We start from the raw sequence: 26673 nt of genomic DNA, 5'->3' as shown, positions 1-26673 counted from the left end.
GACAAAGGCAGTGCTTCCCGAGGAATGATTGTAATGTGTGGAGAGAAACGGATCGGAGCAAATGCAGGATGTTCTCTTTTACATCAGAGGAAATATTTCAAGGTGTTCAAACCAACACGTGGGTCTTCATGGAGACAGAGCTCAGGTTTTGGCCCCTTTACAGTCGGCGTTAACATGCGTTTAACCAGGCAGGAAGACCCCTCGTCTCACCTGGATCCGTGTGCAGACAGATGTTAGATATACTATTATATACTTCATGTATAAAACATTCTGCTTTTGTTGATGGGTCTGGGACAAGCAGAAGTTGAATACACTGTCTGTGTGTGATGTTACAGGTAGCGTCCACTAAAGCAGCAAACAGCAAAACTAAAGGGAAACCAGAACGAGAGAAACACGACGACGTTTTGGTTGGAGACAGAAAAACCAGCTTCATTATAATCAACAGGTAAAAGTTTGAATGTTTTTGTGTTAAGGCCAAAAAGGGCACCACAGCTTTGTGTAGCGATCGTCAGCGTCTCTTTTTAAGTGTTTGAACATTTTTTATGACCCATAAAACACAAGAAAAACTCGAGGCACAGTTAAAATGCTAATATGACTATCAGGGATGGGTGATGGTTAATCGATGATTGATTAATGATCGATCTGATGTTGGTATCAAATAGCGACGACACGCTGCCCTACAGTAAGGCTCGGCTGTTTTTACTACTGCAACACTCACATCATCGTTTTTATCATCTTAGTGTTGACGAGGTCGAGGCTCTGAAAACGTGAGAATAAAGATTTGATTAAGAGAAACACATTTAGTATTTTCTGTCTGTAAGATAATAATTAATCAATTAATCGATCGTTATTGATGGTGGAGTTCTTCAAACGCCCATCCCTAATGACGATACGTTTCTCTTGTGTTTTATCGCAGCATGTAAACTGACATCTCTTTAAATCCAGGACGCTCCTTCCTGTGTTAGTTTAGTGTTTATGACGGGTTTTAAATCATCAGGCCAACGACTACATTTTTTACAGCCAAAGTTTTTAGTAGAAACGTTCAAACTGTTTTGTTTTTGCATTAAATCATTGTTTGGTAAAAGGAGGGAAACTGCTTCAACTAAATTCACAAATCAAACCTTCCGTCTGTTTGCTGCTCAGTCCGTCTTCACTGTGTCTCAGGTTCTCGGGTTGATGTCCAGCCTGTTTCTCTGCATGTTAACGCCACTTGTAAACGGGATCCATTACCTTGCAACAAGACAAACCCTCGTACGGTCAGCCCAGCTAAGTCACATTTTGCAGAGAGGAGTGCAGATAGAAAGCTCAGGAACACAGTTGGCATCAGGTGAACAGAGCAGGTGGAACGTCGCAGCAGATTGTCTTCAGGCCCGTTTTTGTTTTATCTCTTAGCTTTGATTTATTGCTTCTGCTGACAATCTCACGTCCCAAAGACACACGTAGAAACCGTTCTGTGAAAAATAAACTCTTGCTGTTGGCTGCATGAACCGTACCCGCTGTATCGAATGATTCAGTGTCATAAGAATGTTCCAGTTCAGGAGTACCAGTGCATCGTACAGTTAAAGACGTCCTTTAAAGCTTCTCACGCGGCAGACAAACGTCCAATCTGAGATTTGAACGCTTTTTTTACATTTTATTTTCATGATTTTTCAGGATCAACGAAAACAAGTTTGGGAATCACTGCGTTGGCAAATTACATTTCCTCGTGTAAAAAGATCAAATTTAAAGACTAAAGATGGTGTGAATGAGTGTTTTTTTGCAGCGCTGATCTGTTCACAAACAGCCCACGAGGATTTGCATAATTATTTCACATTTTCTGCTTTGCTTGATAAACGCAGACAAAAACGAATCACGAGCTGAATTACCGCTCTGGCAACAAAAACCCCAACGAGGGTTTGATGTTTGGTCTCAAAGTCTTTTGGACCTTCTCATTAGCTTTACACGTTAAATCACACGTCATGAGAGAGAAGAGAGGAATCACTACATGAATCAACGAGGTCTGAGTTACATTCGGTCGGAAAGACAAAAGGTCAAATAAAAAAGGAAGTATTAGCAAATATTCGACTTAATTCTGGAATAGTGTGACACTCGTGCAGCTCGGCCTCACTGTGACGGCTCCTTGTGCAAGTGCCCTGAAACGACCACATGAAGACAATGTAAACAGCAGGAGAGGGGTCACCAGCTAGCTGTTAGGATGGAAGCGACACACCAGTGAGACTTCAGTGTCATAATCAGGAATGCATAATTACAAAGGAATTAAGTTTCATGTTGGGGAGGCAGCTCTGAACAAAAAAAGAAAAGTCCTACTTCTGGCATTTAAACCCTGTTAAAGTAGTATTAAGGCCTCAGAGTTAGACTTGCAGAAACATTACAGAGAGGAAAACAACCGGGGGTGATAATTTAGTGTGATTTTTCTGCATAGGGTTCAATGCAAAACGTCCCCGCCCTCGCCCCCCCCCCCTTCGAGGAACCGAAAGAACAAACAGAAAAACAAAAGGGAGAGAAATCGCTGAATGCCAGTCAGAACCTGGTGCAGTACGCTCACACGCCATCTGTGTTAGGTAGCTGGTGCGTTTGTCCCTTTGTTTGCGGTGAGAGGCCCCGGGCCCCGTCACTTGAACATGCTCTGCAGCATGGCCGTGGCGTAGGTGGGTCGCGCCTGCCGGCTCTCGATGGCGCTGCGGAGGTACTGGATGCCGCCGCAGCGCTCCCAGATCTCCTCGTACTGCCGCGGGAGGATCTCAGCTCCACGCTTCCTCGACAGGCCCGTCTCCTCCAGACTCAGCTCGCACATCTCCATGTCGTCCTTTCCTGTGAAGGTAATAAATCCAGGTTTAGCCTCGTAAAACAGCCTCTAATAATTAACTAGAGTCCAGCAAACTGCAATAAAGAATGAACTTGGTAGGGAGTCAGATTTAACAGTCAGGTCCACACATTGTTTCTGTCTCTGCTGATCACCCCTCACCTCCGTGCTCTACATGCACATTATCTATGCAGATGTATTATGTGGTTTTTTTCAAGCTATTTTTTGCATATTAACCTACATGCAGCATGTTTGGTCATTTCACACTCAGGTTAGCCTGTTAGCATGCTAACATCCTAAATGTACTACATGTTGGTGATCGTCCTCATGTTGAGCACGTTAGCATGCTAACATTACAATCCTAAATGACATACTTTTAGTTTGAAAGCATGCTTACTGGCTACATCACATCCATCCATCCATTATCTATACTGCTTAGGTGGAGCCTATCCCAGCTGTCATTGGGCGAGAGCCGGGTTACACCTGGACTGATCACCTGTCAATCACAGGGCTGACACACAGAGACAGACAACCTGTCACGCTCACACTCACACCTACGGGCAATTTAGAGTCACCAATGAAGCTAACGAGCATGTGTTTGGACTGTGGGAGGAAGCCGGAGGGAACCCACACAGGCACCGGGAGAACATGCAGACTCCACACAGAAAGGCCCACTACGTCTGAACCGGGGTTTGAACCAGGAACCTTCTAGCTAACCACTGCACAACCGTGCAGCCTACATAACATCCCAGAGTGCAGGTTTTAAATGAATCGGATTAACACACGAACGTGACGTATTTAAATCTGGCAATTAAAAGTGAAACACCTAAATGTGCTCCCTTTCAAAATAAAGGTAACATTTCTTAACCTCAGCTTCAGGTTATAGCATTCTCACATGTAGCATATTAGCATCCTGTGGTTTAGATTTAGTATATTTGCTAATACGAAGATTAAAATGTTAGCAGCTGTTTATGCTAGCTAACATTGTGCTAACGTTCCAACATTTAATTTATATTATCCTATTCAGATGTTTTATGCTAACATGCTATTGTTAACATATATATGCTAAATGTAGCATAATGAGATGGTACAAACTAACATTTAGACAATAGCATGCTAACATGGCTAAGTTAGCATGCTGATAGTTATATAGTCACGTGTAATATGTCCATTATTTCACTGCTGATTACAGTTACAGTGATATCTGTAGCTTCCTTGAAGCTATGACGGTTAGCCTGGTGAAGTTTGGACTCGTTTTGCATCATGAATAAAAAAACTGTTGGAATAAGAACAAGTGAAGTTCAGCAGACGACACATTAAATCCCCAAACACATTCAAAGATGGTAATTTACATTCAGTCAGCGTGACACACCACATCTGCAGCTGTAAGGCCGATAACAAGTTCAGCAGTGTGTTAGCAGAGTGTTATATGAGGCAGTTATTCACCCACATACTGCTGCTGTCTGTGAGCGCTGCTGCTCCAAAATACCAACTATTCCAGCACAATATGGCCTTTCTCTGATCGACGACACACAGTCTTTAAATCACACAAAGAGCGGCGACATCGTTTCATAAACTCAGAGCTCAAACACCCACAAACGACCCGAATCCTCAAATAAAAGTGCAGCAAACGCTGGTGGGAGAGGGCTTAACTCATCCGCACACACATATGCCGAGACAGACGGGTAAACAAACATCTTTTTATCTGTAGTGTCGATGTTTCACTCGTCAGTCTGTGGTTTTACAGCCTGTTATGCCACCAACACTGTGAGCGCGTGAACAGGTGCTTTCTTTAACTAAGCCTGAAGCAGTGAGGGTCACCTGTTACAATAAATGATGTTAATGCTTCTAACAAAGGTGCAAAAATAGGAAGATATTACAGTTAAAAAATACTATTGTATCACTTGAAGTAAAGGTGTCTACACAGCGCCTTTTTCTGAGCAGCGTCTTTTTTCAGTCGTTCCCAGTGAGGACGGAGCGTGTGCGGCCGCCGAGAGAAAAGGCGCTCCGCCCAGCGTCTTTTGTCAGAGCGCTTCACTTTTTTGTGCGGCCGCTCCGAGCGCTTCGAGTTCGAAATCTCTGAACTTTTCAGAAAGGCGCTGGTGTCGTCGCCGCCGCTTATTTCAGGCAACCAATCAGATGGGCGCCACTTGTCACCCTGGTTACCACCAAACATGGAGGAGCAACTTGTTTTGGCCGTGATCTGTGAACCAGAATCACAATAGAGAGCCCGTTAGTGGCAGCAGATCGGTCAGATGGAAGTGTTCCTGGTAAATGTTTTTAATTGCCCTACGCGTTGTGAGCTCATTGTGAGCTTGTTGTTAGCACGTTGTGAGCTCGTTGTGAGCACGTTGTGAGCTTGATGTTAGCTGTGTAGTAAGTTAAACTTCTTGTTGTCATAGAAACAAAACCTGCATGCAGTGTTTTTTCTCTCACGGCCCAGCCTACACTTTTCTACCAGAAAAGCTTAGCTTAGCTTAGCATAAAGGCTATAAGAAGGGGAAAACAGCTAGCCTGAAGGTCTCCAAAGTGTAAACACCGCCTCTTAAGCTCATGTGTCTGAAGTCTGTTTAATTTGTAATGTAAAAAGAAAACTTTGTGGTTTTGCTTTTAAAGAGAGAGTCAATAAATATTAAGATATTTTCATGTTTATGTTTATAGTCATAACTGAACTTTGATGGATACTAGCTGCTTCCCTCTGCTTCCAGTCTTTATGCTAAGCTAGGCTAACTATGCCCAGACTGATAATCAGATGGATTATTTTGTTTGACGTTCGAGTGTTTTAAAGGATCAGTCCACTTTCTTCTAAATGAATATTTATGTTAATTTGTACATGAACAGTTTTTGGTTGCTGTTATTGTTCTTCTCTTACACACGAGCAGCAAACAGATCTTTACCACACTTCCCACACTCCATCCAAAGTTAATGTGAGGCTTTGTCTGATCAACAGTTTGAAGGAACTCTGTTTCCTTTATTGCTGAGCCAAAGTGGAGGAAATAAAAATGGCATTATTCTGGAAGTTTATCGTCCAACTTGTCCGCCAAAGCTTTTGATGGCATCAGTTAAACTTTAAACTGCTTCAGCAGCAAACACTGACGACGTGCACGTGGACGAGGACTGATTTAAGAGTTTAAGAGACTCGAAAAACAAGGAAAGAGAAGAGTTGAGTGGGCCGGGCTGGTAAGAGATGGATGCAGAGTATTGTCCCGCCTGTTGTAATGTGGTGTAAATAATAATGTGCCTCTCAGACTCGTCAAACTGCTTTTTAACATCTGACTTGGACTGCAGTTGAAATGCATGTTTTTGAACGTGTAAATTGTGACGTGTGGTCGACTTCCTGCAAAAATAAGTTTCCAGAATGAGCACCCTTTGTCTCAGCTGTCAATCAAAGAGCACATAAACCCGCCCACTCAGAGGCTTCAAGGCAAACGGAGAGTTTTATGTTTCTTTTTACTCAAAAAATCACAAACAATAAATCTAAAACCCACTCCTGCCACGAGTTTCATCTGCAACAAAGGAAAACTTTTCTGATTCTGTTTCACTTCACTGGGTTTCTTATTGATGGTTCTGAAGCGGAGGATGGACGCTGAATAAAAGATGTCTAATCCTCTTTCAAACGTGATGTCCTCACTCTCTTTGCTCTACATTTAAAGAACCGTCATGTAATCGTTTGTCACTATTACAGTCTGATGAGAGAAAGCGTCCTCGTGGGGAACATCTCACCGATGGACGTCCAGCTCGGGACAAAGTAAAAGCCTTACAGTCCTCCCGGCTGTCGGGCGGTGATGGAGCTGACGGTGCGTCACAGATGATGATGAGGAAGCTGCTGTGATGTCATTAAGTCACATCCCCGACAGTCTGTTAAAGCCGGCCAATAAAGTGTCACTTCTCATTCCTTTTGTGTGTATCAGTGTCAGAGGATCGATCTCACGTCTGTCCTTCAACTCTCCGTCCTCTCTCCCTGCCTCCTCCTCCTCCTCCCCTCCCTGCCTCCACTGTTGTTTCTTCTGTCTCCATCTCTATCACAACCTCGTCCACTTTTTTCCAAAACCAAAAACACAAGAATTACCGTAACATTTGGTGTATAAGACTCACTTATGATACATTCTTTTTCATCTAAAAAGTGGGCTGCATCCTGTAAACCGGTGCGACCAGTATAAAACGCAGAGAGACGTATGTTATTGTGTTAGGGTATGTTACCCAGGCGATGGCGCTGTAATCTAGCTACAGTTGTCGGTTGTTAAGTCAAAGCCGCTACAACGTCTCTTTTTTACAAAATGCTTCAGTGCTGTCGCTAACGCTTCGTCACAGACACGCACCGTCATGATCGCCATTGTTGTCATGGAAACAGCTGCGCCTAATACTGTATGTCTCTGCCCAGTTCGCTGTCAGACTGCATGATAAAGAGCTATAAAGGTTATACTGCGTCTGTCCTTCCTGTTATCAGGCTGCACACTTACAGATTATGCACCATAAACGAGGCGACGCAGAGACGGTAGAGTCGATACACTCAAAGGTAGACGTACGGCAGGCTGCACGCCGTCCTGATGATATGACACACGCAGTAACATAACAAGTTAAAGTAACGTTACCCAACGCTGCTCATGTACATATCCATCAAATGTGATTTAACCTTGTTCAGGATACAGTTATAAACATTGTTTTAAAAAGAAGTTTTTAACCGACCTGAGGTAAAGTAAATGAAACCTGTCTCACTCCGTTTGTTGACGCTACATCTGAGTGACTGCTGTAGAGTTGGGAGAGTGTGCTTGCTTCAACAGTCTCATTACTTTATGTGTAACTTCCGGTGTGTCTGTGTCTCTGGACATCAAACACTAAATAAGATTTCCACAAGCAGAAAAAAAGATCGCTATTAAAATGGAAACTTTCCTTCCCCCTCCACGTCTGAGCTGGAGGATGATTTGATCATCGGACGTTCATGCTGAGTGTTAAATCTGCCGTCGTTATCAGCATGAAGTGCACACGTGCAGACTGGGAACGGGAAACATGATTTCCTTTCCTTCCATCAGTCTGCAGTTTATCCCGTCTTACCTTCAGCCTGACATCCTCCTCTACAGTAAATTGCTGCCTCTTTACAGTCCTCCCTCCATTCCTTAATCCCTTCCTTCATATCTTATCATCCCTTACCTGCTCTTCCTCGCTACCTAAGCCCTCCATCTTTTCATCTTTTCATCGTTTCCCCTTCCATGCCTTTGTTCCTCCTTCCTTTGTGGACATTGCCGTCCATTAATCACCTCTCCTTCCCTCCTCCCACCCCGTCTCCCTGCAGTACTGACCTGCCACCAGCAGGATGGGGTGTTTATCTGGATGCAGCTCCATCTGCCGGGCGATCCAGGGCCCGTCGAAGTGAGCGTACCACCAGCCCTTCTTCTTGTTCTGCGGGTCTTTGTACTGGTCGCCCGGCCGGATGAACGGGATGCGGAAGTAGCGCTGCTGCCGGTTCATGGCCACCTCGTACTGCCGGGCCGGGATGGGCGGAGCCGGGTTCTGCTGGGCTGTTGATTGGATGAGAGAAAAGTTAGGCCTCTTTCACAAGCAGTCAGGAGTCAGCGACCGTGTTTACATGCAGCCGGGGGTCGGTTAATGGAGACACTAGATTTACTTTAAAACAGCCTCGTTCCTGTTCATCAGCCTGTGTATTAACTTATATAACTACACCTGCACCATCATCAAGACCTGCCCTGCTGCAGTGAGTGTGAGTCTGACCGGACAGAATAACTGGATTTCACTTCATGGGGAAGTAAAGTCTTTCAAAAGTATCGATCCTACAAAATAAAAGCCTGAAGTTTGAGGCTCTTCAGTGATGTAAGAGAGCTGCAGTTTTCTGTTGTCTACTTTTAAAAATGCTTTTATGGCTCTTTAATGTTAAACTTTCAGAAAGGTTCAGAAGGAGATCAGATTTTTGTTCGACAGCTGGAGAAACTTCATCTCTCCTGCCTCAGAATGAGGTCAAAGTTAAACTTATTTTGGCTTCAGGGTGTTTCGATGCTTTGATGCTTCTTTTCCATCGAACGTGTCCTTGATTCTCGCCGTCTGCTGGAATAACAATCGAGGAATTATTCATAAAAGGACACAGAATTTTAAGAGGATACAGTTACAACACAAAGCCTCTCGCCTCTTAGCTTAGCTTAGCATAACGACTGGGAGCAGAGGGAAACTGCTAGCCTGGCCCTGTGCAAAGGTGATGAACACCAACCAGCACCTAAAGCTCACCTAAAAACATTTGTGTTCTTTGTTTAATCAGAGAAAAATCTATCCACGCGGTGGGGCTGGAGCCTATCCCAGCTGTCTTTGGGCGAGAGGCGGGTTACTCCTGGACAGGTCGCCTGTCAATCACAGAGACAGACAACCTTTCAAACTCACAATTTAGAGTCACCGATGAACCTAACGAGCATGTGTTTGGACGGTGGGAGGAAGTACCCACACATGCACACAAAGGCCCACTATGTCTGAGCCGGGATTCGAACCAGGAACCTTCCAGCTGTGAGGTTTAATTTAGAAATTTCTGATCTTTGGACAGCGTCAGACTCACAGTTGCCCCTGTTTTCAGTCCCTGTGCTAAGCTAAGCTCCTGTTAAGATGCAAACTGTACCTGTGAGCTACCAGCACATGAACATGAGGATGTGTGACCTTGAACTACACGCAGCACTAATTCAGAACAGCAGCACAGCTTCACCTCTGCCTGAGCTTCAAAGGTAAACCTGCATTAATTATGAGGCTGTTAACACACAGGTGGACGCACGGGACCATGGCTCAGGCAGAATGATGAAATATAAAGCTGATTTTAATGTTAACATCAGTTCAGTGAGTCCCGGTTAGCTGCATGTAAACACTGAACCCCGCTCGGCTGCTCTCAGATCAGCTTCGAGTAATGAACCCGCTCCCTGGTCTCCATGTTTCAGAGCGTCCTGCTGTTAGAGGGTCAGCAGAGGTCACAGCAGAGGTCACAGCAGAGCCGACGACTGAGGGGGCAAATCATGGAGACGTGAAGCGTAAAGATGTTCATGAAAGCTTCGTATGAAACATAAACGTTATTTGCATCTCTCTACGAAGTGGAGCGTAAAGTCAGAAACTACAGAGTGAGGAAGCTTCTCTACAGAGACTAACAGCAGCTTGTTGCACCAACTGTCTGCAGAACTTCACTTTAATAAGATTCATCTTGTTTTCAGTTTGAGAATCAAAGAATGTGAAGAAAATCTCGTCTCCAAATCTGCTCAGCGAGTTCAAAGATTTTATTCAGATTTTAATTCATGTTTCAAAAGCTGAGAAACTGAAACAAGACAAACGGTTTTTTTTAAACACGATTTCAAACTGACTCCAGGAGGAAACACGTGTTAAAGTGAGCGTCTGGAAACATGAAACCACCTCCTGTCTCAGAGCCAAACATCCTGACGTCAGCAGCATCATGGCGCGCTCACACCGCCCTCCAAGAGAAGAGATATTTAAAACGCACGACGCCAACAAATACGCACATCCTTCATCCTGTTTAGTTTATAAAAGCAGCACAAGTATTCTCACAGACACTTGAACTTCACTCTCGGCTGGAAACTCTCAGCTTGTCGATTGCAGCTTGTTGTACTTCCTGTTTTGCTGCTGGTAAGAGCACGAGGTCTTCGAGTGACTCACTGAGCGGTCGAGAGCTGGATCCAGGATCTAAAGCCGACGTAAAACAAGTTGGATCTGTGACGTGTTTGTGAGGATAACAATAAGCTTCCAGGCCGCCGGTTTAGCTCAGCGGTTAAATCGTCCTCGATACCACAGCCCGGATTCAACTCCCACCCTTGGCCCCGTGCCACGTGTCAGCCTCTTCTTTCTTCTTCTTTCCTGTTTCCAACCCTGTCCTCCTGTCCTAACAAAGGCCCAAACATAACCTTTGACTCTTTAAATAAGAGTTTTCACAAGTCTACTTGTGACTCTTGGTGATCGAAACAATCTAAATGAGGCTTTTCTGAACATAATGCAAACTAAATTCTGAGGAAACTTTTATTTTGGTGAGAAAAAAATGAGATTTAGTCTAAAACATCAGCAGCCTCCAAATGACACAAAACAACACTGAACCTGTATAGAGCTGAATACCTCAGTGAGAGCAGCAGGTATAGAGACAGACGCAGAGTCTGATTGTTGCACGGATGCCTCGTATAGCTGAATGGGCTGTTATGTATCTAAAATCTTCATTAGCTCAGGGTGAATGGAGTGAAGCGTCTGCTCGCTGCTTGAACGGCGACACCTTTTTATAACATTCGTCTCCCAATCAGCGAGTGCGGCGGCCTTTTCCCGCCGCCGTCACGCTCCGGGGAACGTGATGCTATCGTCTGTCGCCAAACAGCCAACCAGCCTCCGTCCTTCTCTGCCTCGGTCTCTGTTCCCTCCGTGTGGGAGCATCAATAACAGCCTGAAGAGCGTGCAGGAATTACCTCGGCTCTTTATCAAACCCTTATAGCCGGCACCGCTGCACCGGTCATAAAGACGAAACAGCAGCTCAGATAATCTCCTCCACACACACACACACACACACACACACACACACACACACACACACACACACACACACACACACACACACACACACACACACACACACACACACACACACACACACACACACACACACACACACACACCACTGCCCCCTCCTCCACCTGAAGGGAAACTTCTCCATCAAACTGAGCAGCAACAAGCACACGCCCGAGGCCAGCACTGATCCAGGTAACAGCAGGTCGGGGTGGGGGGGTTAATAAGCGGGGTGTAGCTCTGCGGGTTAGTAGCAGGGTTACACACTGGAGGACCACTTACATGCTTTTTTCACAGGAGGTGAATGATCTGAAAGTAGACATGCCAGGTTACACAGACGAACACAACAGGAAGTGATGCAACACGACAGCAACAGTGAAACACGTGACATGAAAACAAACAATGAATCAGACAGAAACACTGCTGATATATTTGATGATGATAAATAAGCTTAAAGGGGAATCCCAGAGTGTTTTAACTTAGTGTTTAACGCTCTGGTATCTGACCATTTCTTCTGGGTTTCCACTGACAGGCTCAGATTGTTATTCTAAGTGTGTGACAACATGACAGAAAGGATCCCTACAGAGATAGACCTTTTTGTTACAGAGGAAGATGATTGTTTTAACCACACACAGACGTTACATCGCTCTCTGCACACACACCAGACTCCATTGACAAAAACAGCAATTTTACCATGCAGAACACAGGAGATGCTGGTGTACTTCTGCCTCGATCTGTTAGCTATTTTGCAACTTTGGTGTTTTGAATAGTTAGTGTGGATCCAAAATAATATTTCTGTATCATTCAATAACTTACACAAACTAACCATAGAGGCAGCAGTAAACCAGCAACTCCTTTGTACCGCTAAGTAAAATGGCTGTTTTTCTGAATGTAGTCTGGTGGCTTTGAATGTCTGACATTACAGAAAGGATCCCTACAGAGATAGACCTTTTTGTTATAGAGGAAAATGTTTTTTCAAAACCAGAAACAGACGTTACATCGCTCTCTTCAAACACACCAGACTCCTTTGACAGAAACGGTAATTTTACCCTGCAGAACACAGGAGCTGCTTGTCTCTTTCTGCATCATTACTCCAGCTTTTTTCGTCTTATTGTTTATGACACAAATGCTGTGTTAGAGCTTAACATGCAGTAAAACAAAAAGTCAAACACAATAACACAAACAAGCTAATAAATCGAGGCAGCAGTGAAACAGCAGCTCCTGTGTTCTGCAAAGTATAAATATCGTTTTTGTCAGTGGAGTCTGGTGGCTCTGAAGAGAGCGATGTAACGTCTGTTTCTGGTGGAAGTAAGAACATTTTAACCAAATGTTTAAGGTCTCAGTGTTGTCAGAGACTCCTGCAGCTTCAATCCAAATACTTTAAGTGGACGTACTCTGCAGCCATCACAGTCTGTTCTGCGGCCGCCAGCTGAAAATGATCTACAGGACACGTTTAAAACTTTTCATGGAGGCCCGAAAACATGGAAAAAAGGGCCCAGACTAAAACACTGGAATTCCCCTTTAACATGACATATATGGTGACATATGATAGAAGAGAGATGAAAGATGAAAACTATCATGTTTTCCTCCTTTAACAGAGTAGGGTAGATATTGTAATTCTACGTCCTTCTTATACACAGTCTATTTTGGATTTAGGAGGTTTATCTTGGAATGACGCAGCATTTTGAAGCTGAAACCTTCATCCTGAGTCCGTTTTCTCGAACAGACTCTGAACTCCTCTGGGTTTCACTGCTTCAGTGGAGAAGATGTTTAAAATGAACTGAGCGCTCCTGGTTTAAATTCCAGGCTGGACCTTTGTCACTTATAACTCCCCTGGTCTTTATCCCTCCAATCCATCTTGTGTCAGTAAATCTGTGGACTGTGACAGAGAGAAAAACACAAACTGAGCCGTCACATACTGACTGACCCATGACTGAGCCGAGTTTAGGGTTAAATTAAAGTCTTATTTAGAGTCCAAATCACTCAGGAAGCTGCATAAAAACTGCAGTGTTGTTATTTGAATCAGACTTTTACAATGATGTTTCCTGCAGAGGACGATCACTAGCCTTGCGTGGCATTGAACCCTTGTGTGCTTGTAAAAGGTTCATCTGTTTTGCTTTCATCACAAACTCTGTGCAAATCTGCGTTTTTCTTTTTATCTCTCCTGGAAAAACGTGTCTTATAAAAGCATCTTACTAACACAGAATAGGAGCTACATCCCTTCACTAGAATGAATGTAAGTAATTGAAAACAAAAGATGCTATAAACATCAGAGGGAAGGTTGTTAACAGTGACAAAGGTCTGTGCACAGATTAACTAACAAACATCTCGTTGCGTCTGTGAGGCCGATCAGCAGCAGGACGGAGCTCTGACTCTCATGTGGGCGCTGAGGATGAAGTAGAGGGATGAAAGGGATGATGGGATTGTGAGGCGTGTGGTCTAATCAGTAGTCTGAGCAGAGCACAAGATCGCTGCTCGGAATAAGAGCTCTCTGAGAGGCGAGAGACAGAGAGCCATTGTGCCTCGTGTCGGATCGTCGCCTGGACCACACGAGACCGACGAACACGGGGAGCGTTCAGTCGGCCCGGACACCCCGAGGAGTTCGTCTTTCTTTGATTCATGTATTCACAGATTTTCTGACTTTGATCAGACGTTAAAAACAGGTATGAAGGCGTTTCCTGCTGTAAAATATCATCATGTAAAAACAGATTTAAACCAAAGTTTGACATAACAGCTGAAGAAAGATGAAAACCATGTGAACGCAGAAGCAGTGCAATCGCCCTTTTTTATACATTTTTCAGACTCAGGATTTTAAAGCTCCGTTAAGAATAAAAACAGACTAATGAAGTTTAAAAATGAATATATTCCTCTCCTGCTCAGAAATGATCACTTAAAAGTTTTAAACCTGGACAGTTTGAAAAGCTGTGATAATATTAGAAACTACTGCTGCTTAGTTTCCTGAGAAACAAACATCATTTAAAGGTCCGCATGCTGTGCTGTGAAGTCGTACCGTAGTCGGTGATAGATTTGGGCACCCGCTGCTCCGTCTCCGTGTTTCTCTTCTTGTTCTTTGACTTCCAGGCGTGGTAGACTTTGAGCCGGCGGTGGAACTCCTCTCTGCAGGCGGCCAGCAGCTCGATGTCTGCAGGAGACACGTTTGAATAAATCAGCGAAAACAAATACACATTGTCAAAAGTCAGAAGTCATTGTATTTTATTTTGTAGTAAAACGACCTTTAAGAATATAGACTTTTTATTTCCCAGGAAGTTTGCATTCATGCTACTGACTCATTTCAACATGAACACATTATGTTTGGCTTTCTTTCTTTCACCTGAAAGGGTGATTTTGTTATTTTTGTTTCATATTTGCAGGTTTAAATGATTAATAGGTACAAAAAGTTCCTCGTGTAGATCGTTTCAGCCAGCAGCTGCAACACAGGCTGTCATGGCTGCAACGTAATCTCTGCAGGAAGACTGAAATCTGTCCACTAAAGGTTTTTATCACCGACAGGCTCAGATTATTCTAAGAGTCTGACAACTTTACAGAAAGGATCCCGACAGAGACAGACCAGACACAGACGTTACATCGCTCTCTGCAAACACACCAGACTCAATGATAAAAGCTATAATTTAAGTTGTCAGAATATGGAGTTGCTGGTCTATCGATGCATTGATCTGTAAGTTGTCTTTTGTTATTGTGTGACTTTGGTGTTTCAGTGGTTAGTTTGGATGCAACACAATATTTGAGCAACACACAATAACACAATCTGGCTCACTGACCTGGACAGCAAGCAACTCCCCTGTTCTGAGAGGTTAAATCCCTGTTTTTATGAATGGAGTCTGGTGTGTTTGCAGAGAGCGATGTAACGTCTGTGTGTGGTTAAAACAATCATCTTCCTCTGTAACAAAAAGGTCTATCTCTGTAGGGATCCTTTCTGTCATGTGTTCACACACTTAGAATAACAATCTGAGGCTGTCAGTGGAAACAACAAGAACTTGTAGTGGATGTTTGATGGATCGTTTTGCAGCCATAACAGCTGACGGCTGAAGCAACCTGAATGACATTTAGACCCTAATATATGTAAAATGATCCCCCAGGTTTAATGGATCACGTGTGGCTTTCTTCAGTAAATCTAAATATCACACGTTTGCATAAATGTTTATTAACCTCCTGAACTCACAGTAATGATATATGCAATCCCTAACTCACAGGTCTTTAACATATTCGATGCTCTGCTTATAGGATTTACCAGACACACATGAAAAAGGGTGTCCACAAACCTTTGGCCACAAAATCTGTGTAGCGATGGAACCACAGTTATAAACTTTTAGAAACTGTGACACGCCGCACAACTACTCTCGACAGAAACATTGACTTTTGTTCTTTTCACCTCCAAAGTGCTGCTGTTCATTTACATCTCTAAAAACGATCCACAGCGTCGCAGAGAGGCAGACAGGCAGCCTGACAGAGGACATTTAACACAGCCGCAGCATTAAGACAACACAGTTCATCGGGATGATTCAGATAAATTACTTTACAGGCAAAAAAATTCAATTTATCATCCGGAGCGCGAGGGCTAACAGTGTGCGATGAGAAGCTTAATGCACTCTAAGTGCTTAGGTAACGTCAGGAACAAAAATACTTTGCAGGCAGACAAATGGTGGAAAAAAAACACACTTCCATTTACCGAGCGGAGCTGAAATCACTGCAGGATAAACTAGAGTGTGGCAGGTGTCAACAACCCCCTCGTCGCTCTGTTATGTTGGACTTTTATTCCGCCGCTGCAGATCATCATGAGGACGTGATCACATCAGTATTCACTCTCCCGCTCCGTCTGGGAGGCGAGCTGAGCGGCCTGTTAACAGCTAACGAGTCATTTCTGTGTGTTTATGTGTGCAGCCGCCCGCAGGCTCGGCTTCTTCACACATTAATCTGCAGGACGCCACCAGGTGTCCGTCCCCTCCCCGTCCTCGTCCTTCACGCTGCCTGCTGCGTGGACGAGACCAGGTGGGCTCTCAACATAAACTCAACGTTATAAGGAGAAAAACAACAGAGGAAAGTGGGGACACTGTGAGCATTTATATTAGTGTCTGAGTCGCTCTGTGTTGAGTTCCTTCCTGTTTCTTTTTACACTTCAAACTCAAATCATGTTGGAATATGAGCCAACAAACGGTACTTTTAAAGACCGGCGATCACCAAGTTCAACGTCAGGTGGAAGCAGACAGGCTTCCAGTTCTTATCATGCTGATTTATGTCCAAGTGTTCATTTTTCTCACAAGTTTACTTTTAATTTGTTATTTCATGCTATAAAAAGGGGGTGTGGCCTCATGATTGACAGCTCTGCTGACAAATGGGGCTCCTGCAGCGTTCTGTTCCCGAGTAGCAGAGTAGAGGAGGAACGGCGAGAGGAGACGTAACTAACACTAACACTACAGTCATTGAGAAGCTGTTCTGCTGCAGACTGAGCCCACCTGAGGGCTCCAACACGCCAAGGACACAAGGTAAAGGAGTGCTTTGGGTAGAGGAAGGGGCGGGACGACAATACTGCGGTTACTATTAAGGGTTTGCTAAGAGCAAAAGTTTGACGACGCTAAAGATATAGCCAGCAGCTGGTTGTCTTAGCTTAGCATAAAGACTGAAACCAGAGGGAAACAGCTAGCCTAGCTCTGTCCAACGATACCAATATGTACCTAACAACAACTGAACACTTGGACACAAACTGAACTACATTTGGTTCTAAATTAAACAGTTGGATGTTTTATTTTGACATGATGAGGGCGCTGGTGAACGCTCAGCAAAGAGCAGGTTCAGTTTGTTCCATATTTTTGTTGTAATAACCAGAACTGCTCTGCTACATAAGTCTTTAGCTGTCTCTAAATACACAATGACTGTGACCTCTGACCTTAATATTTCGTATGGATTTCTTTTAAGCCGATTCTGTCAGAATAATAGTTTTAAATCAAAGTTAAAATGATGACATTATAATTATAGACGGCCATGGAACTGATCATTATGTACTTTTCAAATGTCAGGCTGAAGGTTGAGTCTGATATGTTCATCATGCTGCTATCTGTTGTTGTCATACTTTGATAAAAGCCGCACACTGTCGTATCATCTCGACGAGCTTTGTTAAAACAGCTGTACGCTCGTTCTTCTGGACCAACAGTTCACCCCCACACGAAAGAAGTGGTCGTAAACCAGCCAGAGTTTACAGAAATAAAAGTAAGTGGTGTGGAAAGAGAGCTGTGGCACATATTCCTGTCAGAGCTGCCGGTTTGGTGGACAGGAGTCTGAATGATTTAACAGTTTTCAGTGGTTTAACTGCAGGAGATAAAAACTATAAAGATTGTCCAAACAGCAGAGCTAAAACAAAAATCATGAGGTCCTTAAAAAGCCCTAAAAGAAGAGCCTGAATGTGATCGACGTGTTTTATGGAAATCTTCCTGATACACGTTTGGCAGATACTAGAGGAGTGGTCCTAAAGGGTCTAGCAGCTGGGTAACACGAATGTCATCAGTATGTTTAATTGCAATCAAATAATATGATAAATCTTTAAATCTAAAAAAATTAAGTATGCATGCAAGAGTGGTTAAAAAATCAAAAGGTCTATCCTCTCTGAGCATCAATGTCCTGGAAATATAAAAGATTTGATATTTCATTGTTACAAGTGGACATGTTGGGCTGATGGTGGAAAGACACCAGAGATCTTCCTCTGAGGACCAAGAATATGCAAAAACAAGCATTTTCTTCTGAAATACTTTGTAAAGTGTTTATCACGGGAAAGTACTGGGTGAGCAAAGCACTGGGGGGGGGGGAATCCCCTGCGGCAAACAAATCAAACCGGTTCATCCTCTGAGAAGCTTCACGAGCTACACAATTCTCATAGCGCTCCTTCATTGGTAAGCAGGATTATTTACTATCGAGCATGCAAATATTAGATTTCAGCCTGATGCTGTGCCAAGGAAAGGTCAGAGAGGGTTAGCAAAACTGCTGGGAATCATCCTCTGGGGACCAGGAATGTGTTCCTTTGATGAAGATATGGCTATTAGCTTGAGAATCTGTCATGGACTGAAGTATGAATCAAAGAGAAAACCTTGGCTTGATGGAGATTCTAGAACAAAGGTCGAGATGCCTGTGACATTATTTGTGATCATCCTCTGGGGAACATAAATACTCTTGTTAATAGAAATATGGCTGTTAGCTTGAGACAGTCATGAACTGAAGTATTTGTCAAGGGGAAACTTTGGCTGCATGGAGACGCTACAACAAAGGTTAAAGTGCCTGCAAACGTCTTTGAAATCATCCTCTTGGGGCCGTGAATACTCAAAACAAACCTAATGAAAATATAACCATTAGCTTGAGAAACCTGATCACTGACTGAAGTATCAATCAATCAAATTGGCTTGATGGTGATGCTAGAACAAAGCCCAGGATACAATTATTTGTGATCCTCCTCTGTAGTGAGTATTCTTGGTCCTCAAACCTAATGAAGATATGGCTATAAGTATGAGAAACATTGTCATGGACAAAGTAAAGTTATAATCAAAGGGAAGTTTTGGCATGATTAAGTTGGTTAAGTTTTTGGTGAAGTTCTAATCTTCTATCTTCTGGGGACCACGAATACACGCAACAAAAATAATAGAAATATAGCTACTAGTTTGAGGTACTTCTTAACGGACTTAAGTGTTTGTTTGAGGCAAAATTCAGCTTTTACAAGGTCCTAGAACAACAGTCAAGATGTCAAATGACTTGAGGTCATCCTCTGGAGACCATGAACATTTGAAATTTTAAGTCCATCTGACCAGTGGTCGTTGAGGCATCTATGCCTTTATTAATATCAGTCGAGAGCACAGGTTTATCAGATATTGGAGCTTTACTTTTAACTTATTTGTTGAGGTACTTTTTGGTTTTCATTTTGAAGGGCTTACCAGAGGATATACCCATTCTTGAATACCTTGGGCAACATATCACTGTCATGAATGCTTTAGTGACATACCACACCGTGACACTCACCACATGAGGTATTGATGGCGTCCCTCAGCTCAGCATACTTCCACTTGCTCAGCTCGTACTTCTTGGCCCCAGCAGCAGCCTTGGAGGCCTGGACCTGTGGACCTCTGATGTGGGGAACAAACAAGAAGGATGCAGGAAGTCAGGAAACAAAGACCCACAGCTATGAACTGTGGGATACCGTCAGCAGGGAAGTCAGAGGGCGGGGTTATTCGCTTCACTCTGAACATGGGTAAAAAAGTATTGATTGGTATAGAAGATGGGTGGAGCTTACAGAGTGTGTCTAACTTATTTCCTGTTGATTAATGAGTCTTTGGTTTGATGATAATTGTAGCTGTGTGAAACAGCAGATCTCAACTTTAACGTGTCAACAGAGACTAAAAAGTAGTTCGAAAAGTAGCTGAATCACCATCCAACCCAATGTTTGTGTAACGCAACAAAAAACGAACTGATCGAGGTCGCTGTAAACCAGCAACTCTTCTCAGAGGTCTAATCACTGTTTTTTTCAATGGGGTTTGGTGGCCTTGGAAGGAGCGATGTAGCTATCAAGAGCTAAAGTCTTGATAGGAATCTTCTATTACATAAGAGCAAACTCCACCCACCTGACAATCATCAGAGAATCAAGAGTCACAGGTGTAACAGTACAAAGAGGTAAAACTGGTGGAAACAGGAGAAACAGGGGTGTCAGATTAGCAGAATCGTTAAGAGGAAAGAGAAAGATTTCTACAGCAGAACTACAGAGGGGTTTGAGATCGACGTTGTTAAAAAGCATGCTGTTCCAGTCTCCAGGAAGCCAAAAAGAGCCTCTGGTATGACGGCGTGGAGCTGAAGTGGATCGTTAGCTCCCTTTGCTAAATTATAAATGAAGGTTTGACAGTTTAAAGCGTACAGCTCCTCTCCAGCTGCGGCCTGGGCTGTTGGCACGCCGCTGACAGGACTAAGGGCAGAACCAGGATCTGCCCTTTTTAGAAAACCAGGAAGTCGGAGGCGTGATCCTGCTGGTTCTTTAATCCTATTGGCTGGCTCTGCGTCTCTTTATTAGCGTTAGCTGGCCTCGGACCCGGGCGGTGATCCCAGAAGCGTACGCTGCTTCTGGCAGCGAGCTAAGCTAACCGGCTGCAGTCACCTTCTGCTTCCTGTCGCTGTGTGTTTGAGGCGTAGTGAGAGGAGGCCTGAGCCAATTAACCTCAGACAGACGGACAGGAGAACCACGAGGAGAGACTGGCACGACTTCAACTGACATCCATCACAACAGCGCTACAGTCGAGAGGAAGATACTCGGAAAATACCATTTAGCTGCAGTTATCTGACGTCTGTCACACAGGCGCTGCGTGACTTTGACCTGTTGTGGGTGCAAAAAGTTACATTCAAGCTTTACTTTAATCTACATCTTCACTAAAGACCACACTGGTGGTCCAAAAAGATAATGTTTCTGCTCAGTACCGCTCACTTTGAGTCCTGATGTTAAGGGTTTGTCTACAGCAGCTGCAAAAAGGTCAATGATCAACACATTTTCGTATATTCTCAAGAATAATCAGTGGAAAACAAACGTCTTTATGCATGACTAAAAACTCCTCCTGCTTTGGGTTTGGTTTCCTAATTCAAATGAAAGTTTTGGCCTTGCTGCTGAACTGGACAGTGGAAGGTTTTACTGGGCAACTTCCACTTGGGAATCTGTAAAACTGCATGAACAAGGCTGCTTACGTCACTCTGAGACTGAACGAGACTTTGTGACGAATGGTAACAGAATCTCTTTTTACACAGAGATCCTGCAACAACGCTGCCTTTATACTTTCACGCTGAACAACACAGAGACGTCATGTAACTATCCCGGGCGCTGTCCCGCCCTGCCTGTGAACACTGACACCGTTTCTCCTCTGTCTCTGTTAATCCCTCAGATGCCAGCTTAGCGGCGGAACAACTTCTCCCCACCATCCAGCCTCTGAGTTTTACACTGATGACGAGGTGTAACAGAACATAACAGTCCTGTCTGGAACGGGATGTGTTAAAGAGGCTAGAGACTAAATTAAATGCCTGTCAAAGTGAATCGTTGGTGATTTTTATGATCAATATGTCATAAGAAGTATGTTTTCGATTTGCTATAAACAGTCAGAAGCAGATCAGAGCAATGTAACCTGCATTCTGTAAGTAAACCCACAAAAACTTCATCACAAAGTTCAATTCGTGCCTTTAACAGAGGATCAAATTTGAGAAGAGAAAGTTTCAAAATGAAGAATTAAATCAGAAACCGTGGGTGGAAATTAAATTGATTTCTCAGGTTGAATCAACCTTTAATCAGATTACCTGATTTTTGATTTGTGATCAACAGCAAACACAATCATCCAAACCCTTTAGGAGGATTTCTGCATCACATGGTCTCGTTTTAATCAACAATCCGATTCATTGGAAGAAAAAATGAGGCGACTGATTGTGAGAGATTTTCACCGCAGACAGACATTCAGTGTTTCACGAGCGGTTTCTACCCACCGAGCCAGGAGTTCAGTCATCTCCTTTGCCATCTCTTCCCTAAAGAGCACGACAGTCCCCGTGTGAAAGAGTTAGTGAGGAGATGTGGTGTGTATCCAAATACTGACTGCACAGAAATACTTATAGATACTTATAGATAAATTACCTGAGCCGCATCAATATAGATAAATAAGAACATGAAGACAGAGCGGATGATGAAAAAGGACGGAAACAAAAAGACAAAAGAAGAAAGGAGATGGATGAATATGGAGACGAAATAAAAAGTATGAAAACAAACCTGCAAAACATGAAAGCTGTGCAGCGCTACAGTGCAACAGCAGATACATTTTTAGGGATAAGCGCACTTTTTTCTTTCATGAACAATTCGGTTTTTCTTTAATATTGATTCGAGTCTGGTAACCATGGTTACAGCTAAAACGTCTTCCTTTTCCGTGCGCTGCATTGTTTACAGTCTAGTCAGCAGCTCGAGAAGCGACCGTGTGTTCAGATCAAAGTGAAGTGAAATCCTCCCACTGATATGTCTGCTAAATAAACGCTGTCATCTCTTGGTTCGTCCCATCCCCCGGAGGAGCGCCCGTTCATCTGTCTGTGCTGAGTCTCAGTCTCACTGTAAACAGGAAGTTACACAGAGGCTGCACTCTGGCTTACTGCAGCGGGATGAAGCCCAAACAGAAACAGATTTTCTTGTGATCGACTTTAATTAACGGCTCTTCAGTTTGCTGAAAGAACAACATCATGATGCAGATTAGGAACAACATGAAGCTTTGTCAGGTCTGTCCTCAAGAGGAGAAGAACACTACTTTAACATGAGACGGAGGGCGGAGCCATCGTTTATGATGCATTCGAGGAAGTCAGGAAATCTAAACGCTCCTAAGCTTTTGTGACGCAGCATCAATCAGATTTGTCTCAAGTTGAATGTTTGACCTAGAACAGATTGTTAGCTGTTAGCATGCACGTCTGTTTATAGAGAAGCTACATCGTCGACCACTGATGGGAGCCGGGATGTCGTTACGGTGGATTACGTTCCTCCTCTTTTGCTGTTTTACCTGCATACGTTGAAGGCTGCTGATACGTGATTGGTCAATACTACTCAGACTACAAACGTACGACAAACAGAAACCAGGACCTACATTTTTATGTAGAATCTTAAATAGAGATACCTTTTGTACATCTACAGGAAAGGTGTAAACTCTGAGGTACAGAAAATCTCACAAAGGAAAAAAGGATGAGACAGATGAAAGAGAGAAACTGTAGGAACATGGAGGGAGTGAAAATGCAGAAGTTATCTGTGTGAATGTGAAACCATCTCTGCCTCTGGGTAAACCTGCTCGTTCTTTACGTCTGACTTATTCTGCATAAAGGGACCAAAAACTCTTGTTTGTTTTGCTGCTCATCACCGCAGGTCTTTAACTTTTACATTTTCAGTCATTTGGCAGAGAAACATCTGAAATTCTGTTATGATAATGAGTAATTTTAAAAAGCGCTCAGTGATGGGACTTTAAAAAACACATTTCAGAGACGAGGAGGCCTGCAGATTGGAAGCAGCTGGTGCATAAAGTACCACGATGCACCACTCCAGCATGCTCAGAGCGTGTAACAGTGTAATGTGGCCACTACTACATCTGACTCATGACGTGAAGCATCCATTTCAACTTTCAGAGAGACTTTGCATGTGGGTCGTTTCGGGGTAAGAGCAGAGAGAAGTGCGCGGGAGGCTGCCGTGCCGGGCTGAAGCCTACGATCCGACGCTCTGACATGAAAACCGAAGCTGTAATATCTCAACATGAACCGGTTTAACCTCTAACTGTGCGTGCTCGGAGTAAAAACAGATGATGGAAATCACTGCAGACAGTAAAGAGGATCTGAATTATGCAGCCGCTATGAATACACCCTTAAATAAACACAGTAATCCTGCAGATCTACATCTAGCATGGCACAGTGTCGTGAAGGTGTTTGTGCGTTGAGAGGACACCTACATGGTCAAGCTCTTGAGTTTTGTGGTTCCAGCAGTGCTGTAAACAAGAGGATTATAGGATTATAAAACAGAGCAGCACTGAAGAATAAAACAGGAGAAGGAGAGGTGATTCCTCTCGCTTCGTCTTTTAAAGAAGTGATTCTCCTTCAAAACTCTGATCAGAGGACACCGGCCTGAATTTATCAAACTGTTTATACTAACATCAGCAAAGAGTTGTTTGTTCTGAAAGTTTTCTTTAAGTCTTAAAAACACGTTTTTGTAAAGGCTAAATACTTTTTGTAACCAGAAAGAGCTGTTACATCACTTCCTTTCAAAGCCACCAAACTAAAAAAAACAGCGATTTTACCTTAAAGAAAACAGAAGTTACTGGTCTACAGCTGCCTCTATCAGTTAGGTTTTTGCATTGTTGTGTCTTATACAAACATTGTGTTGGATACGAAAATAACACAACAAACTAGCAGCTGTAAAAAAACTACTGTTCTGTTTTGCAACGTAAAATTGCTGATTTTGTCAATGGAGTCTGGTGCCTTTGAAGAGAGCGATGTAACATCTGTGTGTGGTTAAAACAATCATCTTCCTCTGTAACAAAAAGGTCTATCTCTGTAGGGATCCTTTCTGTCATGTTGTCACACACTTAGAATAACAATCTGAGCCTGTCAGTGGAAACAACAAGAACTTTTAGTGGGCGACCTTTGACCCATCAAGGATTATGTTGCAGCCATTACAGCCTGTTTCACTGCTGCAGGATGAATACATCTACTGGAGCAAATCCAAACTTTTTGAACCTATAAGTCTAAAACATATCTAAGAATAGGGCCCAGGTGTAACCTACACTTCTGTGTGTATAAGAGTGAATCATGTGACAGATATAGTTTGATAAATTCAGGCCATAATCACGTTCTGGTGGGCGACAATCACGTCGGTGCTACACCTAAAAACTGCTGCTAATATTCGACCAGCTGTGGACGATAACAGTTCTTCTATTTCACAAGAGAAATAGAATCAGAGGAACAAAAGTGCCGTCTATAAACTGGAGCTACTGTTTGTTTCAGCATGTCATACAGAACTGGGAGCTGTGTGTCGGCTGGCAGATTGTTACAGCATGCAGGTGGGTTATGGTTTGAAAAGGGTTAAAGGCAGGTGGGGTTGGGGGATCAAATTAAAGGGTTGAATCGCCGGGTCTTACGCTGCTCTCTCTGGGGACGATGGAACTGAGGAGCCGTTACTGGGAGGAAGAAACAGAAAACAAAGAAGAAGAAAATGGTTAAACACAGGATTGAATGCAAGTGATGGCTCCTCCTGACTGACGTGGGTTTAAATAAACAGAGTGTGTCCTGTGAGAACTCTTCAGGAAGTTGGTTCAGAAAAGGAGCAGAGGAACTTCCAGAGAACAAAATGTCAAACTGAGAAACAGGAAGTCTGACTGCTGACAGATCGTGATGAATTATCAATGGTTTGTTTGGCGTCAGGATCATAAAACATTCAGTGTTTTTCAAGCTACAGAAATCCACACTGAACGTACTCAAGCATCAAATCAGCTGCTGTGAATAATGAGGGCAGCTGATCACCTGATGCCACGTCTGCTACAGGTTAACAAACATACTGGACTGTCAGAGTGCCTTTGCTCATGTAGAGGTGAACTGGTTGCGCAGGGTGTAATCTAAAGAGACAGTTTGTTTGAGCACTGTTGCATGTAACTGAAGTTAAATGTGTTCAGAGTTTTGTCTCGTCAAGCTCACTGAGGTTTGATGGTCTGAAAAATCAGAGAAGTTTAAAACTCCCAAACTGTCTTCATGGAGGGAAAACATCTTCATTGAACAAAAGAAGCTGAACTTCGATGCTTCAGAGGCGAACATTCTCCCTGTTCAAAACATCTAAATGAGGATATAAACAGGTAACCTTCTAATAAAATAACCAACATAAACTGAAGGAGAACTGAGGTGTGATATCCAGCTCTTAAAGCGATCTGTGACCCTTCTGTCACTGCAGCACACAGCTCTACATTATCTACTTCTCTGCATCTTTAATAGTTTAATTTAAATAGTCTTTACACCTGTGGCTGACTACAACCTGTCACCCGATCCAAGCATCGGACTTGCTGCCTCCTCCCTCTGGAACTCTCTCCCCCAGAACTCTCCCTCACTCCCCTCTTTCAAACAATCCCTCAAGTTCATTTAAGCTTTTAGTCCTGCACATAAAATACTGCAGCTTTCATTCAAAGCAGAATCCAAAAGGCAGCTGGACTGTGTTGAAGATCTTCTCATCCAAAAGGCTTTCAGGAAGCCTTCTATATTAAGCTTGGAAAACCATCTCTGAACAGAGGAGGTGGCCTAAAGCCGCTTTCCCACTGGTCAAAAAAACACCCAAGAATGGGAAAGGTTACAATCTGCATTCAGACCCGGGTCACATGACTCTGCAGAGCCGGGTAATTACCACCTGGGCTCCGACCGGCGATCGATTTTAAACACCTTGGGATGCATGTGTTTTAGGCTCTGCGTCATGTTTCATTGTTTGACAGAAACTTTATTTTTAAACTTTTATTAATAAGGCGACAGGGTCGTCAGTAAACCTCCCAATTAAACATATAATGCAAAGTGAGGGTCGTACCCGGACCTCCTGAGCAGAGTCCAAACGAAGGTGCAGGATCGTAAACAGTGGAAACAAGAGCAGATCCTGTGACGGGGGGTTGTTATGGTTGCTATTTTACAGGTTATTTAATCCCTGCTCTTTGGGCAGGCTCTTGTGACCCATGAGGGGGTTCTGCTGCCCAGGTCGGCCTCCCAGAATCCTTTTTCTTTTCTTATTACTCTGATTTTATTGGTAATTTGGTGAAACTAAACCTCTCTGTGCCTCTTCCCTTTCCAAA

General features: G+C 43.5%; 1 protein-coding gene across 1 annotated transcript in view; it reads right to left on the bottom strand.

The window, feature by feature from the left end:
- Window positions 1-271: 271 nt before the first annotated feature.
- The window catches only part of myo6a (myosin VIa), a 150289-nt gene continuing 123887 nt past the window's right edge, over window positions 272-26673 (bottom strand). Inside the window, 7 exon segments of the mRNA XM_069657761.1 lie at window positions 272-2632; window positions 2635-2811; window positions 8101-8319; window positions 11618-11644; window positions 14346-14477; window positions 19349-19452; window positions 24994-25032. Of these exon segments, the coding sequence (XP_069513862.1) occupies window positions 2352-2632; window positions 2635-2811; window positions 8101-8319; window positions 11618-11644; window positions 14346-14477; window positions 19349-19452; window positions 24994-25032 (979 nt within the window). The 3' untranslated portion in view covers window positions 272-2351.

Source organism: Semicossyphus pulcher, unplaced genomic scaffold, assembly GCF_022749685.1.
Source record: "Semicossyphus pulcher isolate SPU_LCO1_2020_fin unplaced genomic scaffold, fSemPul1.0.p SCAF_11, whole genome shotgun sequence".
Classification (NCBI taxonomy): domain Eukaryota; kingdom Metazoa; phylum Chordata; class Actinopteri; order Labriformes; family Labridae; genus Semicossyphus; species Semicossyphus pulcher.
Note: the sequence above shows the minus strand (reverse complement) of the source record. Positions and strands in the feature narration are given on the sequence as shown.